Here is an 18,050-nt window from a genome sequence, read left to right on the forward strand (position 1 = left end):
ACTTAGGGTGAGATCTACAGAGCGCACTCTGACTTTGCTTAGACTTAAGACAGAGTTAAAACGAGACAGATGTATATCTCTCACATAAATCTCTCTCGTTTCAACTCAATCTTAAATCTGAGCAAAGTCAAAGTACACTATAAATCTCACAGTATAAAGTATATCAGCAATAAGTTATTTCCTGTATAAATTGAGTATGAATATATATAATACACATGCCGACAATGTAGTCTTCGCCGGGGAAGACGAGGTACCCGATTTCTAACGTCACCCAGACTTGGTACTTACTACGGTCTCGGAGGCGTACGGACTGTCAAGTCCAACCAACCCATTCATCCCGTCATCCTAAGCGGTTGTTAGAGCCTCACAGAGAGCGCCCTTAGAAAGGTGTTGCCCCCTGATCTCTCCAATTATTTCTTTGAGCCCTGGGGCTCCCTCCAAGCGGAGCTATATCTATACACTCATGCACCACATCTCCCAACCCGGCTCGCATGGGCAGTAGATAAAAATTATATTCCCGATTATATCCACTGATTTCTATGACATCAGTGGATATAATTTTTATCTACTGCCCATGCTAGCCGGGCAGTGTCGTCTAGAAAACTATCTGACGCCATAGCTGTTTCATGTAGCAACATGGTCAATAAAGTTTTAACACCATACCTTCAAACTAGAAGTGCTATTAACTTCTGTTGTAATATAATTTATAATTGAACCCCTTTAATATTTTGAACCCCTTGTTGTTAACCGTTTGAGCTGAAATGACTAGGTAATTATAGGCTGATTCAATTGTGTATTTTCTTTTTCTTTTAATTAATATTTTTTCTTCACGATTGTTAAAATATGACATAGCAAGTAGACTTAAGATTTTGAGGTGGCATGTAACTTTATTTTTCCATACCTCAATGTTGACTGATACCTATTTTCATATTAAAGCTATGACGTACTCGTATCGTATGCCCGTACTGAAAATTGCAATTCTGCTTTTACATACTTTTGACAACTATTTTACGTGTAAGCAGTGGGTAATTTTTTTATGAATCAGCAGTAGATATATTTTTCCCAGTGGTGTAAATATTAATGATTACATACTTACGTAATAAACAAAGCATTATCATGCTTTACATATTCGCCATCGCGGTCCAATTCGTCCTTCGGCATTAAGCTGGACTTTCGAGTCGAGCGTCTATGGCGTCGCAAGACGTTCCGTAAATGCATAGTACATTAATCTAAGGCTCGAAAGTCCACCTTTAATGTCACCTCCGCCGACATGTCGCGCATAATCTCGCCACTGCGCGATTGCGAGACCTAACCCCCCGTCCACACACTGCTCTACTCGCGCAATTAATCGCGACGCCGCCGCACTAGGTCGCTTGCCTTTGCAACGCGATGGACGTCGAAACTGGCAGCGTGCGCGTTATTGCATACTTACCGACAAAATAGAGAGCGATGGGCGTGAACGAGGAACATGCGAGTAACGCGACCACACTACGTCTCTGCCTCCGTTCCTCGCTCCTTCCCATGCCACACGGGCATTGTGTGGACGGGGGGTAAGAATGTGTGAACATTCGCCTCGCTCGCCTCTATTATGCCTTCTCATGCGAATGTGTAAATGCAGCTTTCGGGCTGCGTATGGACTGAAACTCAACTAGTTGAAAGTGCAGATGTCATTGTACATAGTTGAAAGTACATAATATGTCATTGTACAGGGGCACTTGGCGAATTTGTCGTCAGACAAAGTTTAATGAATATACGCCAACGGATACCCTTAATTTTGGCCTAAGGCCCATCGGCCCGACTAGTGCAGCCTTGGGCCAATGTATTTAGCTTAAGATGATACCTACTTTAAAACTAGTGTTAGTAATACTTTGAAAAATAATAATTTACTGTCTGAAGAAATGTACATAATTTACTTTTTATGGCCCCAGACGCCCCACTGATTTTCGAAAAGTTTATTGACCAGTGTGTTCTGGGATTTTCGGCGTATTTTGGTTGTACTCGAGGTACTAAAATCTTCAAAATGTCTATGCAAACGTAAAGTGCTCAATATTCGCTAGTAAAGGCAGTCCAAAAACAACATTGATGATTTACTAGAATATTATTTTGCGTTTAAAAAGTTTTCATAATATAAAACAGAATTTTTATAGTGCAAAAGTGAATGTATAATGTACATAGTGTGTTTGTATGTAGTAAATACATAATATTACATCATATGTAATACATACGTGGAAGTAAGTATTGCGTTGTTACAATTTAATAATATTGTTCCTAAGTTATTTATCTTTCTTTTTTTAATGTAAATAAACAGTTTATTAAATGGCTGATAAGAAAAATAATAGAAGTTGTTATTATTTTTAATGTCATTAACCAAATATATTTACATCGTCAACATTACATTTAACATAGTCCATAGATAGTCCAAATGTTATACGAAAATATAAATAGTTCTATAATAGTGATTAATCGGGAAAATGATTAATATCTCATCAGATAGTCTCATGCTCTAACCACCACCATTCTTACGAAGTTTTTGCTTCCACTTTATTCTGCCTCCATTTTTGATCCTGTAATTATTAAAATATCTCAGACTGGTTTATTTAAACACGAATAACTTATCTAGTGTAAGAAATAATCGATATCCCAATATCAGTAAGTAATGGAAGTAAAATTAATAAGCATGATAAAGTTAAAAAATGCAGTATAGAATAAAGGTGTAATATTATGGAGATGTCGTCTCATCCGATAAAGATTCACAGCTAGACAGACCTCTTCAAAATGTTGAATTTCGGAGTTGTGTTGAATATTCACAAAAAATTTGATAAATGCAAGAACTATTACCAAATAATTGATCTTTGCCTGGTACAGGCACCCCAACCTCCCCCACCCCCGAATATTCATCTCTCGTTTAGTTTTTAAGGTATACCCAGTCACAAAAATTGTCTAAAACTGACAACCTTGATGGCAAGTCTTTTTTAGGTCAACATTTTGCAAATTCAACATTTTGAACCTGAAGGCACGATCTTTTGTCACTGTGTGGATTGATGCGATTCGGTGGAATTACAATCATCACTATTCACTACCCCTATTATAAATGCAGAAGTGTGTTTGTTTGTTGGTTTGTCCTTCAATCACGTCGCAATGGATCGACGTGATTTTTTGCATGGGTACCTATAGCCTGGAGAGGTGTATACTGTATTAACTGTATAGGCTACTTTTATCTCTGGAAATCAAAGAATTCCCATGGGATTTTAAAAGCCTAAATCCACGTGGATGAAGTCGCGGGCATCGGCTAGTATTTCATAAATGTATTACTTAAGTATTTAAAATAATGACAGTAGAATGATATTCATAAGGAGTAGGTATGAAGGACGAATACACTTACCTTTGCTATTAAATTCTATCCATGCAACAAATATGAGTATGCCAAGTGACTGGTGAAACTACAGACTTGAATAAAAAAGCTAGACAACAATCGGCTTCTGTTGTAAGAAAAGATGCCGAGTGCTATTCTTCGAACGAGCTTCATTTATGGTAGCTCGTGTCCTAACTTTTTTTTATGTAGGTGATTGCATTGATGATCAACATAAACCCAGCAATAGAGTTCAAAAAAAGGCTTTATATTTAAGCAGAACAGCTATTTTCTGAACTCCTAAGCAACTTGTATAAACAGAAGCTTACGTGTAGTAAACTAACACATATAAAGCTACAAGTACAACACAAAAAATAATACAATATAAGAAGCACCTACTTTTCCCACGCCTTTTGGCATTTAAAAGTTTTAGTCTAAAAAAATTTGTGCTCGTTGTTCAAGTATGAATAATTTAAGAATTCATTATCCAAGTATTGAATTCTAGACACTGATCGTTCTCCACGAAGAAACCCATACTAGTCTTGTAAAGTTCTATGTGATTTTTTAGATCCTTGCACAATAAATAACCTTGTGTATTCCCTTTATCGAATATACGTATACGATAGATGTAGAATAAAACTGCCTTTCCACCTGGGATGTACCTATCATGTATCAGAGCATAGCACAATAATTTGCCTAATCTTATGATCCAAGATAACAGTAGTAGATTTTAGGTAAGTACTTATTTTCTTAGAAACAAAATGTGTGGGATAGAGTAGTCTTAGGCGGAGATCTATAGAGCGCACTTTGACTTAGCTCAGACTTAAGACACTGTTAACACGAGACTGCGTTATACCGCTGGCATAAATCTGTCTCGTTTTAACTGAAACTTAAGTGTAAGCAAAGTCAAAGTACGCTCTATAGATTTCAATCTTAGTGTTAATAATCGGATTTTTTCCGCGCGAATTTTAAATCGCAGTGCAGGCGTCTCTTAGGTATAATATATGATAACAAGTGTTACATAATAGCGAAAAAAAAATCGTGCGATTTTTATTCGCTGTGCGGGCTAGCTCTAAATTGACCTTCGGCACAAGCTTAGATGCGTACGTTAATATTACTCTATCCCACACACTTTATTTGCCAGAAAATAACTAAGGTCGGTTCCGAGATCTTACTCTATTAGCTCTGGTGGTAATGCAATGAATATAAGGCGATCCTAGCCTCGCTATGCATTTTGGCACACCCCTGGTGGAAATGCAGCCTTAATGCAGCGGACACGTACCAAGACGGTGAGGCGATGAGCAATTGCGCGCAATTTGTAGATCAGTTTCCGTTCGCCCTGCATTTTCTTGCGCAACGTTCGGAGTATCGTGTACATGTTGCAGGAGTGCAAAATAAGAAACAAAACCGCCAGGTACGAGACCTGTCAAACAGCGCAAATATAAAAAACAAAATATTAAAAAAAATTAAAAACAAACAACATCGAGCAACTGAAAAAACAAATTTTATTATTCAGCAAAATATAAATACCAAAGATTACATCACGCAAAATTATACAAAATTATAATTGTGGTACAAGGTATTAAGTACAAGCTAATTAATCAGATCTTGGTGAATAGTGTAATTAAACATCAAATGAAATAAATTAATTATGACTAGCTGTTGAAGTGATATTACGTTGCAATATTAGATAAGTAGGTAGGTACATATTTTAACACATTGTAATAATTGTTTTGACTTGAGATGCTCAGTATGTTTTAAGTTAAGATTTAACAACTTTAATTCATCATTATTAGTTTTTTTATAATAATTATTTATTATAAACAGTGGTGCGCCCCGATCATAGACTTCGCGTAAAAACATGTTACATAACATACTAATTATGTTATATAACATATTCGCATGTAAATTTTGCTTTGTAAGCGTATTTGTTTCTATGTGCTTTGATAGATAGGACAAAGTGCTTTACACAAGTATACTAGGTCATTACTCATTAAGTAATCCAGTACATGTTACTTTTAAAACTACAGTATTATATACTTTACATGTTGGTAAACATTCATATCTTGTCAAAACACCTAAGTGTAGGTACGACAAATACGTATATGTATTAAATGTATGAAAATTATATGAAAAAATAATTACAAGTAATTTGTTTACTTTATCGCATTTTTTTGCTTATTAGGTAAGACTACGACTACCTATGCTAAGCCGGGGCGATACAGCTAGTTACTAATAAAGAAAAATAATGACAGAACAAGTATCTCACTATCATAAACACATTCATCAGGCTATGGCTGCCATGCCGTATAGTTTATCAATACACTATAAAATTGGACCCAGCTTTAAAATTTTCCTTGCCCATAACAACCTAGTTGTATACAATTAGTTGATATAAGATATTCTAGTTAACTATTCCGAGTAGATCTTTGAAAAATATTTATAAGATTCTAATAGTACCTGTTATATAACACGTTCGCTTTATGTAACATTATCTGCAAGGAAGGGATAACAATTTACAAAGTTACTTATTTAATAAAACTAACGCGCGTTTAGATAATTACGTATCTTTTGTCCACACTACTAAATATATATAGAAAACCATGAAACATGTTGTACACTCTGGACGCACAATTATAGATGTTCTGAACAATATTATAGATATGTCAAAACGCAAATATTTTAATGTAAACTTTTACATTCAATCATTATTATATAACTGCGGGTTTATTATTACAGTTAATTGTAATAAATTCGATGTTAATTTGGACTAGTTGTTATAAAAACATACATATTGTGACGTAGCCTACATATTTTTTGACTGTAGTCCTAAGTAAAATTATATATTCAATAATTAGAAACATAATAAATAGTTATCATTGTCTATAAATGCAAACATATGGAAGCTTTACAATAAAAAGTTAACATAATATTATCTAATTGTGTATGTCAAGCGAAGGTACGCCAACTTTTTTGGCAAAAATCACTATATTATAAAAGACGAGAGTGTATTGTTATGTACGCTTTTTTGTCTCTCACATCAAGTAAATTACCCCGAAGCTGTAGACTAGACGTGGGATTTCAGAGATGAAACTGTTGGGAGAGAAAAGTTACCCGCAATCTCATATTAAATTACAAGAATAGTTATAAAACGTTCTGATTTTAGGACGTCTTTTGTAACCAGAACATATTTCTGGGTTCTTTGGGTAGTTCGATAATTTGATTTGGTACTTTCATGCTCTCAATAATAAAAATAAACACACTACTTATACATATTTCGTTCATATATTTGACGCTTATTAAAGCCATATAATAAATACAGCTTTCAATTTCAAGCATGTTTTTTCGTGCCTTGTAGTAAGTAAATTTTTATAAGTAAAGATCTAGTCAGGTGTTTGAATTTCTTTTAGTATCTATAAATTTTAAAAAATGGCTCTAATCCGGCTGTACCTACACAAATTTTCTAACTTATCTAAAGTGACAGGTCAAAATCATTTTTATAATTTCTGTGGAAAAGATGCCACTGTTATAGATTTATAGACCAGCCGATTAATTTTTGGATTTGTCTAAAGTGAATTGGCACTAAAATCTATTTGTTAGGCCAAGTGTCCACCGGCAATAAAACTTGCGGAAGGTACAATCCAACGAAAAAAAATACTAGAAAAAGGCTTTCTATAAAACAGCATAACTGACTTGCTAGAGCCGACTTCTGCAAATTTCATTGAAAGTGGACACTTGGTTTTAACGTTTAAGTCGTATTCCGATGCGCGTGCGTCTTTTTAGGATTCTAATTAATTGTATATTTAAGTAAATCAAGTTACAATTTTTCATCAAAATTAATTTTAAAGCTAAATAGAAAAATAAGGCAGAGTAAACCTTAAAAATAACCAAATATTTTCACTACAATAAATAGGTAGTTGTTTTAACAAACAATATAAATAATATAAATTCACTAATAGGTACTTAAACCGAAAACTTGCGAATTAAGTATTAGTAGTAGAAAATAGAAAGTGCGCCTAGTTGCTTTAAGTAAAATATACAGAAATAAGAAAATTCACAACACACATAAGAGATTCTTTAAGATTCTTTGTGATACTATGACATAAGTCGTGGGATAGTGACCCACTTGACATACATTTTGTTTCTTTCGAAGTTTATAATAGATTTTTAAATATTTTAATTTTTATGTTAAAAATAATAGTGTCAAGTAAGCTACTTCCCTTGGAAAGTACTAAAGCTAGGTTTACACTCATATATCAATACGCGACAATATTTTTACCAGCAATATTTAAAGCCTTGTTATAGTACAGCAAAGTACACAATTCTAAAAGCTACAGATCATGCAGAATAAAATTTAGATGCACAGAAACTTCCCGTGTCCCGTGTAAACCTAGATTATTTTACTTGGTAGTTTCCTATTGGTATCGTTTACTAATCCACAATAACTTAGTGATGATGGCTATTCTGTTATACATAAATTCTCTACACCGAACTAAATTGGTAGGTCTAAATGTAGTGCTGACTTTATGGCAGATCACATTGCGAAGAATATAACACTAGTTTATGAATGAGACCTATAAAGCGTACTCTGGAGCATATACTACATAGAACCTTAGAATTGTTAATTCAGTTCGTAGGGATTTGTGTATTACCGAATAAGCACATATTTCAACTAAATAAAATGCTAATACAACCGAAAAACTACAAAATGCATTCTTTACTAGGATTGCACACTTAATCCGTTTACTTTGCAAAACTGTAAATACCTACATATTTTTGGAACTAAGATCTTAAACATCCGAATATCTAATTCGAGAACCAGCACAGCGTTAAACTAATAAAATATAAATAATGTATAAAATCGCTACATGTATAAGAAATAACATCCTCAGTACACATCCATATCATTTTTGTTATTCCAGGGAGTGGAATGGAATTTATTAAGGTGAGTCTAGACCATGAAACATGTTATAAAACTTTGTTATATAACACGTCCACAGTGCTTAACGTTGTTATATAACAAGTCTCCAAACTACTTAAAAACGTTAAAAACTCTTTCATGTAAGTACTATATATTTTATAGTGTTTAATACTTCTAATTATTGAAAAAAATTATTAGTACGAGTTACTAATTGAAAATAAACATCGTTTAGTAAACTATAACGCTGACCACGGAAAGAAGTCAGTATAGCGCTCTCTCTGTTACGTAATTCCATACAAATGATATAGAGAAAATATTCGAAATTCAATTCGAAAATGTTACACAAACCATTCGAAATTTAATTGGAAAATGTTTTCAAAAAACTATCGAAATTCAATTCAAAATGTTTTCAAAATTTAGAATTCTACTCAAAGATTCTATTCTATCCGGGTTTTTTTAAAACAAGAGTGAATAGGCACCTTGTAGGTAAACGCGTCCCATCTTAGACCACATCATTACTTTCCATCAGGTTTGATTATGGTCAAGCACTTGCCTATAGTGAATAAAAAAAAAAGAAAAGAAGATATAGTTTCGTTTGTGACTTGTATTTTGAGTTGCCAACTCAAAACAATCACGCCCTCTGAGATTTTTCTCTGTGTCATTTGTATGTGATTACGTAACAGAGAGAGACCTATACCTACTAACCTGTTTCCGTGGATAGAGCATAATTAGAATTGTTTGCACTCGAACGCATTTTTTAGGACATAAATATTTAGAAATAAATTACACATTTTAATTTGATCAACCCTAAATAATCAAAAAACAACGCCATTCTACTCCATGGAATCATTAAGCTAGTATTTACAAGCATTTTCGCTAAGGCGACACAGTAGTAGGTATGTTAGTTTTGACTTGCTAATTAATGGTATTATTTGGCATTCTACCCAAACGCTAGGATATGAAACACATCTGTCCAACGATCTTTATGTACCGCCCTACTCACTAAACGAGTCATTTCGAACAAAAAATTTTGCGGGCCGCAATTCTCTTTTGCTTTTAACTGGATACCTTGAATATTACTTGATCGATTAAACTGATTTTAATAGCTTCATAGAAAAGGATTTTTGTTCGGAATGACCCATGTTTACTCTTTCCACACGGAGAGACGTTAGCATAGAGCTCTGACTGTTACGTAATCCCATACTGGACTGATTAAATGACAAAAAACTCAGTGGCTTTAATCATTTTGAGGCACTAACCAATCAAACTATGATTTCGAATTGAATTTCGAATGTTTTTGAAAACATTTGCGAATTGAATTTCAAATGTTTTTGAAAACATTTTCGAATTGAATTTCGAATGTTTTTGAAAACATTTGCGAATTGAATTTCAAATGTTTTTGAAAACATTTTCGAATTGAATTTCGAATGTTTTTTGAAAACATGTTTGTGATTGGGTTGGCCACGTCATTTGTGTGGGTTTACGTAACAGAGAGAGCCCTATAGGTACTAACTTCTTTACATGGGAGTAGAGTGCGTGGTATACAAACGTTGTTGTTTCCGCCAGGTTTCAGCCATGAAATCATGAAAGAAAAGCAAAAAGGGTTGGGCAGTAAGAACATCGCGCTTTCTCTTTCGCACGCCCGCACCGAATGAAGCCGGGGCGGATCAGATATTTGTACTCATGAAGTAGAAGTAAAGGAGAGTTTACTTCCGATACTTGAAGCAAATACCCACTTATCGTTATCCCATTTCGTCTAACCGATTAGAGAGAGAGATCGGACCCAAGTGGGATACGATCTCTCGCTCTCGCTTGGCAGTCGAAGCGGGATAGCGATAAGTAGGTTTTGCTTCAAGCAGGTAGGTATTACGAGTAAGCAATCCAGGTATACATTATAGATTTACGTTTGTACTACTACAAGTCTACTAGATCACCTTAGCGATATATTTGCAACACCGATTCGTGCGTATACGTGCGTTTGTAGTGCGTACAGCGATCCTCAGCTGACTACCTGTTCGCTGAGCTTCTGTGGGATCACTATGAGAGTCGTCGCCGTGTTTCCGATGCCGATTAGCAGGAACGAAAAACTTAACGCTGCCACCTGTTTCGTTTGGTAATAGAAATACGTAAAAATGCTGCCTAGCATGACCACCGAACGGGAGTCGATAAAAATAGCTAAAATGACTGACTGGAAATAATATCATCAATAAAATTCGGGATATTATAGTGTTTTGTAGTGATCATGCTAGTCTTAGTCACATCTTTATCTAAAAATAAATACGTAAAATTGCTGCCTAGCATGACCGCGGAATACAGGCGTCGATAAAATAGCTAAAAATTAACTGGAAATAATAGTATAATAGACAAAATCGGGGATATTAAATATTATAGTGTTTTAGTAGTGATCATGCTAGTCCTGCGATGTTATATTTTAATCTAAAAATATTTATGGGACACAATCCTATACTCTATCATACGTAATGTATTGCAGTTCTTGCTATTGACAAGTGCGCGTGAACTTGTGGTTACGTCGTGAACAAGCATATTGCGTAAGTGTCTATCGGACCAATCAGATGCGAGCAAGCGCTCGCATACGGACACATTTACTTTACGTATACCGAAACCACTTAAACACAAGCATGAGCCCTTGTGAAATGCAAGAACTATGTGGATGTAACCAGAAGGCTAGCAAAAACAAAGACAGGTGATAGTGATAATTACTGATAAGATACCATAAAAAAAATCACGAAAATAAAAAAAACCCGTATTTTTAAAAGTTCACAATATATTGCAAATAAAACATCTGACTGACGCTAGAGGTCAATGAATGTTCCGTAAATAGGCTACTCGAAGTCAATGCCGCGTCGTAGGTGGGGCTTTGACCCCAGTTTTGCACGCTATACAATGCGGGTTTGAAAAATACTAAATCACTAAAACTATAAGATAAGGCAAATGCTTATTAGCATTGGATTGTGTTAAGGTAGTATAATAACTATAGTATAATAACGCTAAGTTTTGGCTAGCGTTCTGGTGACCCTGTATTAATTATTTTATTAAAGTATGTAAAGATTGTTTTGGTTTACATACCTGCCAAGTGGCCTCGGGGTGATAGCTAATATGGTACAGCGTATAGGCAATGTAAAGCTGGAACACATAGCCTCCGAATAGGAATGGCAACAGATAGGAAAGGCCGCGCCACATCCACGAGTGGAAGCCTTCGATCGTGATGTCCATGTTATGTCTAGCGCCTAAGGCTTTCAGCCTGTATAGGACGCCGCTTTGGTATCTAAACTGCATGTATTGTACTACACCTGGAAACAAGACATTTTGACAGTTTTCAAAAAACCCCGAGTATGCTGCGAAACGTGCACTTTTTCAGACCGCGCAATAAAGCCCGTAAAATCTGCCATTTTAAATTATTAAGAACTTTATGCACTCAGTGACCCTCGCTTTATACAACAGCTATCTCCCAAACACGATTCTTGTTCAACGGGAAGTACCCTATAGGTTTTAATTCCTTTTTTCCATATAAGGTTTCAAATCCAAAAATTACGGGTCTTGACTGACACGACAGACAGATGGACAGGCAGCGAAGTGAAGGTATAAGGGTTCCTTTATTCTTTTTGAGAAACGGAACCCTAAAAAACTAAATTTTTACACTTACTTATATAAGCAATAAACCACATGAATGTATGCCTGAACTCGTCCCACGGCTCGTTCTGCGGCCAAATGAGCAGGATCCCGGCTACCACTGTGGAGATGAAGTGGTGTAACCGCCACCAGCCCTTGATGCGGGAGCCGTTCACCTTCAGGATGCTCTCCCTAATCGTTAGCGTGCAGTAGTACCATACCAGGAGGAATATCAGTATCAGTTGTAATGGCCTGAAAAAGTTACACAATTAGGCTAGGCTCCAATCTGCTGGATCTTATGAGGTTAGTGGGAAGTGGATGAATTAAAGGCGGGGACCGAGTAGTATGTAGTCGGGAATGTCTATTTCCAATCCGTTTTATTCCATCAGCCTGTATGGGGCCGTCCATTAATCACATGATGTTTTTTTGGCATTTTTAACCCCCCCTACCCTTAGTGATACATGGTGAGGTTTAAGACTACACCCTCCCCCCCCTATCACGTGTATTTTTTAGTACCTTCAAAGAATCTTAATTTTTTAGGGTTCCATACCTCAAAAGGAAAAACGAAACCCTTGTAGAATCACTACTTGTCTGTCTGTCATCATCCCTATTATCACGAATCAATTGCCAAATCCCGAAAGTAGAGTGACGCCATTAGTGCAATGACGTCAAAGTTACGTCATTTGTTTAACAAAAAATATGAAACTGCATAAATACATTTTGCTTTTTCACAAGCGTACTGACGCAAACAATATTATGATAATCGCGTACATAATGCATGTAAGTTGCTATATTATTATTCCCCTATAAGATTATATACCTACTGAATGGAATTGCTAACATATTTATGGACACTGAAAATGATTTCTATAGAAACTTATTCAATCTAGCAATTTTCATTATTTGATGCTTATTTTGTTAGTACTTACTATAGGTATCTACCTAGTTTTAATATTAACTCTAGGCCAAATAAAACTCTAACCTTTAGTCTTCAAAACTTTTGACTAAGAGCAAGAGCCTGTGAAAGTCAGACCTTCATTATTGTATAATAGAGACTCAAAATGGTTAACGTCCACTGAGATTTTTGTTTCTTTCATTTGTATGGGATTACGTAACAGAGAGAGCCCTATACTAGCTTCTTTCCGTAGATAGAGTATAGTGTCAGTCCCACACCACCACCCCTTGAAAGTCGCGTCTGAATTTAAATCCCCAGCAATTATCCGTGGCAAGAGGCCCGTTTGTGACGACCCTTAGGCTGAGATCTATAGAGTGTTGACTTTGCTCAAACTAAAGATTTTAAAACGAGACAAATGTGTGTTCTTTACATAAATCTGTCTTGTTTTAACTCTAATGCCGAGATCTATATACATTTGACTAGGCTCAGATTTAAGTTTCAGTTAAAGCGAGACAGATTTATGCCAGCGGTATCTTGTTTGAACCTTGAGTCTGAGCAAAATCAAAGTGCGCTCTATAGATGCCAACCTTAGTAAAGTCGAAGCAAAGTCCAAGTACGCTGTATAGATCTATCTTAGTGCGAGGCTGAGAGCCTCCTACAAACCCGTATCATACAGTTCCGTATTAATGTATCATGTATTTCAACTTACCTAAAATCTATAAATAAGTTGGCAACAGCAAGGACGAACGCGATTGCGCTGAGGATTAGCTTAAATTTTTCATATTCATCCTTATACTTAAATCTGTAAGATAAAACATGGAATTATAAAAAAATACAGTGAAAAAAGATATGATATCGTTTCAGTTGAATTATAGGTATGTATTGTACTTTTCAGTTTTGAAACCTTATTGTACCTTGCCTGCCTAAGTACTTTATCGGTACTCGTAGACAGAAGATACCAAAATATTTATTTCCAATTCTTAGGTAAATGAGGGCTAAAATTCGATTCAATATTTTTGGCGGCTAAGAAGTAAAAAGCGAAAAATCCTTTTCAATTGTACTATAAGTAGTAAGTACACAAAAAATCCTTCAATTAATATGAAGACATATGTATTGTTCTAGTTAAACTATTTATTGTTCTAGTTAAACTATTTATTGTGTTGATTCCCTGAGAGAAATTGTAGACTGTATCTAAAAAGTTTCTTACTTGTCGTTTTTATTAAGAATGGACACATTGACGTTGCCTAGTATGATTCTCAGGTATAGACCGTTTTGTTTTGGGAGTGTCGTCTCAATTTCGTGTAGCATTGCTTTCCTTTTCATAATTTCCTTTTCTAAGTTTGCCACGCGTTCGTCTTTCGTTACACCTTTCTTTTCCATCCTAGAAAGAGACAGACAATTTTGTATGGTAATATGGAGGAGTTTGTTCAACATCTTGCATGCACTATGTTCGCTCGCGCGGACACAAGTGCGTGCAACATCTTCATGACGTAGTCCCTTTCCAAGTGAGATAATTTGATGGGCTCCCTCTAGACTCTAGAGGAAGCCCGTTGAAGCTGTCAAGTTGTCTAGAGTATAGAAAACTTGACAGGTGTTCTCTAGACATTTGACGGGCGTCCTCTCTAGACAACTTGACGGGCGTCCTCTGTCCCGTGAGTTCCTAGTCTCGCATCAATGGCGCCTCAAATGTAAAGCATCACTTGCGACGAATAGGTCAACGCATCGGAATATGACACTCTACCCACAGTATGACACTCTACCCATTGGATATGACGCTCCCCTACTATATTAAGGTAACGTCGGGAGTTCGTCACTATCTCGCCTGCAAAAATGTGCTCTCACTGGACACAAGTGCAAGCCAATACCTCCACGGATTAGTCCCAATCCAAACAAGTCATCTTGACAGGGGTCCTCTGCCCCTCGAATTCCTAGTCCCGCATCAATGGCGCCTCCCAACGTAGGCATCAGTTGCGACGAAGAGGACGACGCATCGGTCATCACACCGCAACCATCGAATATGACACTATCCACTGAATATGACACCTCAACCAGATTTAACACCAAGCATCAATGAAGAGACCAATCCAGTTAGCTATCTACCTCAAGGCCAGTGCCGAACAAGCGCGATCTCAGACCACTTTGAAAAGGGTTGAAATAAATAATCCAGGTAGCCCAAGATACATGCCAGTGAGATTACAGGAGAGAGAAGGTTAGGCCTCAAGGCCTATACGTTGGCTTGTCGAGAAGACATCACCACAAAACAAAGCAAGTCCTAACAACAACTGTACAAAGTTTCATCGTAATCGGATGTAATGGTATAGTAAGACATACGGGACAAACAAATAAAGATACATTATATAGAATGGATGTATGGTAAACAATTCTAAGTAACTGTTTATGCATGCCTAAGTTTTAACCTAGCTCTGTACTGATAAGGCTCAAGTGTTATCTTACACTGACCTGATGCTTACTTGACTTTAATGTCATATCCCTATAATTTATCTAATCTCACTGATAAGATTTTTTATTGCTTAAGTATTTATTATTTTAGGGTGTGATGTGTTATCAATTTGTGTCTATTAAAGTATGATTTATATTATCACAATGATGTGATCACCGTACTCTAAATATCAATAAATACTTCGATTGAGTACTACAAAGTACATAGTTATACTACAAAGTACAAATATAGGACATAATGCTATAACTTTTTATATTGTAGTGAAGATTTTCTAAGAAAAGCTAAGAGGGTTCAAAAGGTAGGTATTCATGACATTGTAAAGCTCATTGCTATATAATCATTTTTATTTTTTAACCCCCGACCCAAAAAGAGGGGTGTTATAAGTTTGACGTGTGTATCTGTGTATCTGTGTGTCTGTGTATCTGTGTATCTGTGTATCTGTGTATCTGTGTATCTGTCTGTGGCATCGTAGCGCCTAAACGAATGAACCGATTTTAATTTAGTTTTTTTTGTTTGAAAGGTGGCTTGATCGAGAGTGTTCTTAGCTATAATCCAAAAAAATTGGTTCAGCCGTTTAAAAGTTATCAGCTATTTTCTAGTTTTCTTGTAGAAAAGAAGGTTAGATAACCCTTAGGTTCATAATATTCAAGTGTCAATTGACAAATGTCAAGTTGTCAAGATGGACGTTGCCTAGATATACATAATTATTTATTTGAAAATGATTTGTCGGGGGTGTTGAAAATTTTTAATTTACACTTGTTACCAACCAAGACTTCTACATCTAGACATTAAAGATAACTAGCCGCTTAAGTTTAAAACCATTGATTGCGGATATGATTAGACTTTTATTGTCTGTCTGCTGAATATCATAAAGTTTATCAAATAACGCTTGGTTTATTATGAATTTATGAGTAGTTATCAAAATCCTTAAAATTTTAATAAAAATAATCATATTATAATTATCACTATATCTAAAACTTATAGAGTACTGCATATATTTCTTTGAATTTAAAACATTTATAATACTGAATTATGCTAAAAATAAAATAAATAATTTTATTAAGAAGAAAAAGTTTTCATATGACTAGTAGGTAATATAAGTTATTCAAGCTGTTTTTGAAGGATGTGAGGTTTAGTTGTGACAGCATTATCATTCAATTGCCCTGGCTAAGCAATGTAGACATTCAGCAACTGGACGGATGACTAAGATAGGTTTATTTGTTTTCTCCATGCCTTGAAGAGCATGTTGAGCCAATGCTCCCAGTTATTATCACTTACCTAATCATTAAACTTTAGAGTGGAATTACCATACTCCTAGTTCATGTTGTAAGCAAAGGGATCTGGGAGCCCACATCTCTAATCTTTATCCCAAGAAATCTCTTACCATTATATGATTGATTAATAGAAGGACAAATATAATACCAAAAACTGTTTTCAAACTTCATGAATTATTATCATTGGCCATATAACTGGTATAATGCAGTGACGCTTTCACCTTGCATAGAAATATGCTGCCAAATCAAGGCATGCGTCTAATGCAAGTTGAAGGCGCACCAGTCTAATTAGACTCAATGAGTACAATCAAGATAATTCCATTTAATAATCAATATGTATGTGACATATCTGACCTTTTCAGTGCACCATTTATTATTGACATGCGGTATCTTTGGTGGTTCAGTTCCTTCAAACATGATGCCTGCAATTCTCCAACTTCTTCCAGCTTTGCTACATAATCTTTATTTACCGTCTGCAAAAAGTGCAATTTATAGTACCATAATCAAGTTACGAGGAAAATGCATTTCATCTGAATGTTAAATAGTACCCACAACTAATTAGTTTTATCATTATCAGTGGTATGCATACACAATAATATAGTGTATAAAGGCAATTTATACCAAATATTATGCATATTTTTAAGCCACTTATAAGGTTGCTTATTCAGTTCAAGTTTCTTTTATGGCTCTCACAGACTATTACCCATATTAGAAATACGAAAGTGTGTTTCTTTGTTGGTTTGTTCTTCAATCACGCCGCAACAGAGCAACAGATTGGTCTGATTTTTACATGGATATAGTGGAAGACCTGGACAGTGACATAGGCTTTTTATCTCGGAAAATCAAAGAGTTCCCACTGAATTTAAGAACATCTAAATCCACGCGGACGAAATCGCGGGGCATCAGCTAGTATTGTATATTACTCTAAATTTTATCTACTTAAATAATAATTACATAATTTAATTTATTGTGAAGCAAAATTAAACTTGTCTCAATTGAAACAAAGTGAATTTGAAATTATTTTAATGCAATAAATTAGGAAATGACTATTTAGATTTTAGGAATACTAGTGGAATAAGCAGTTTATAACCAAGCTTTAATTTCATTTTTAACTCAAATTCTGTAGTACTCTTTCAGTGTTTTCTTTGTTTTGGGTAAAGTCCAAAAGAGCAAACGGTAAAAAGAAAACCAGGAATATTAAAATTCTAATACAGTACCTCTAAGCGTTTGTAATCCGCAAGTAAATCTTCCCACTCCTTAAGACACTCATCGATATCCATCATTTATGATATATGAACTATTTCAAAAACTTTTATTATATTCTAAAAGAAAGTTTATACAAATAAAGGATTATTCATCGCGATAATGTAGCGGCTAAAGACCAATTTTATTTCAATGCAAATGAAATGAAGGAGAATGGAATGGAAATTGGAAATGAAGAATAATAATTCATTCCACAATATGTCAGTGTCATTTGTCAATGTCACGTGAATGTCACTGCAGTTGTCAACGCCACAGAA

At 35.3% G+C, this 18,050-nt stretch overlaps 1 protein-coding gene across 3 annotated transcripts; it reads right to left on the reverse strand.

Annotated features, from left to right (window-relative positions):
* Positions 1 to 2,338: 2,338 nt before the first annotated feature.
* LOC123872379 (transmembrane protein 120 homolog) lies at positions 2,339 to 17,988 on the reverse strand. Of its 3 annotated transcripts, XM_045916612.1 has the most exons (9): positions 17,748 to 17,988; positions 16,885 to 17,003; positions 14,003 to 14,176; positions 13,505 to 13,597; positions 11,935 to 12,152; positions 11,358 to 11,581; positions 10,282 to 10,371; positions 4,632 to 4,772; positions 2,339 to 2,564 (listed from the first exon to the last, which is right to left on the reverse strand). In XM_045916612.1, exons 1-9 carry the CDS (start codon positions 17,811 to 17,813, stop codon positions 2,520 to 2,522), a joined length of 1,170 nt encoding a protein of 389 aa, XP_045772568.1. In that variant the 5' UTR covers positions 17,814 to 17,988; the 3' UTR covers positions 2,339 to 2,519. The 3 variants fall into 3 exon arrangements, 2 of the variants coding, with proteins under 2 accessions (XP_045772568.1, XP_045772569.1); XM_045916613.1 differs by lacking the exon at positions 10,282 to 10,371 and having other exon boundaries at positions 17,748 to 17,986; XR_006797468.1 differs by lacking the exons at positions 2,339 to 2,564; positions 4,632 to 4,772 and adding an exon at positions 9,736 to 9,941 and having other exon boundaries at positions 10,171 to 10,371; positions 17,748 to 17,987.
* Between the last annotated feature and the right edge of the window lie 62 nt (positions 17,989 to 18,050).

The sequence above is a fragment of the Maniola jurtina genome, chromosome 15 (assembly GCF_905333055.1).
Source record: "Maniola jurtina chromosome 15, ilManJurt1.1, whole genome shotgun sequence".
In the NCBI taxonomy this organism is placed as follows: Eukaryota; Metazoa; Arthropoda; class Insecta; order Lepidoptera; family Nymphalidae; genus Maniola; species Maniola jurtina.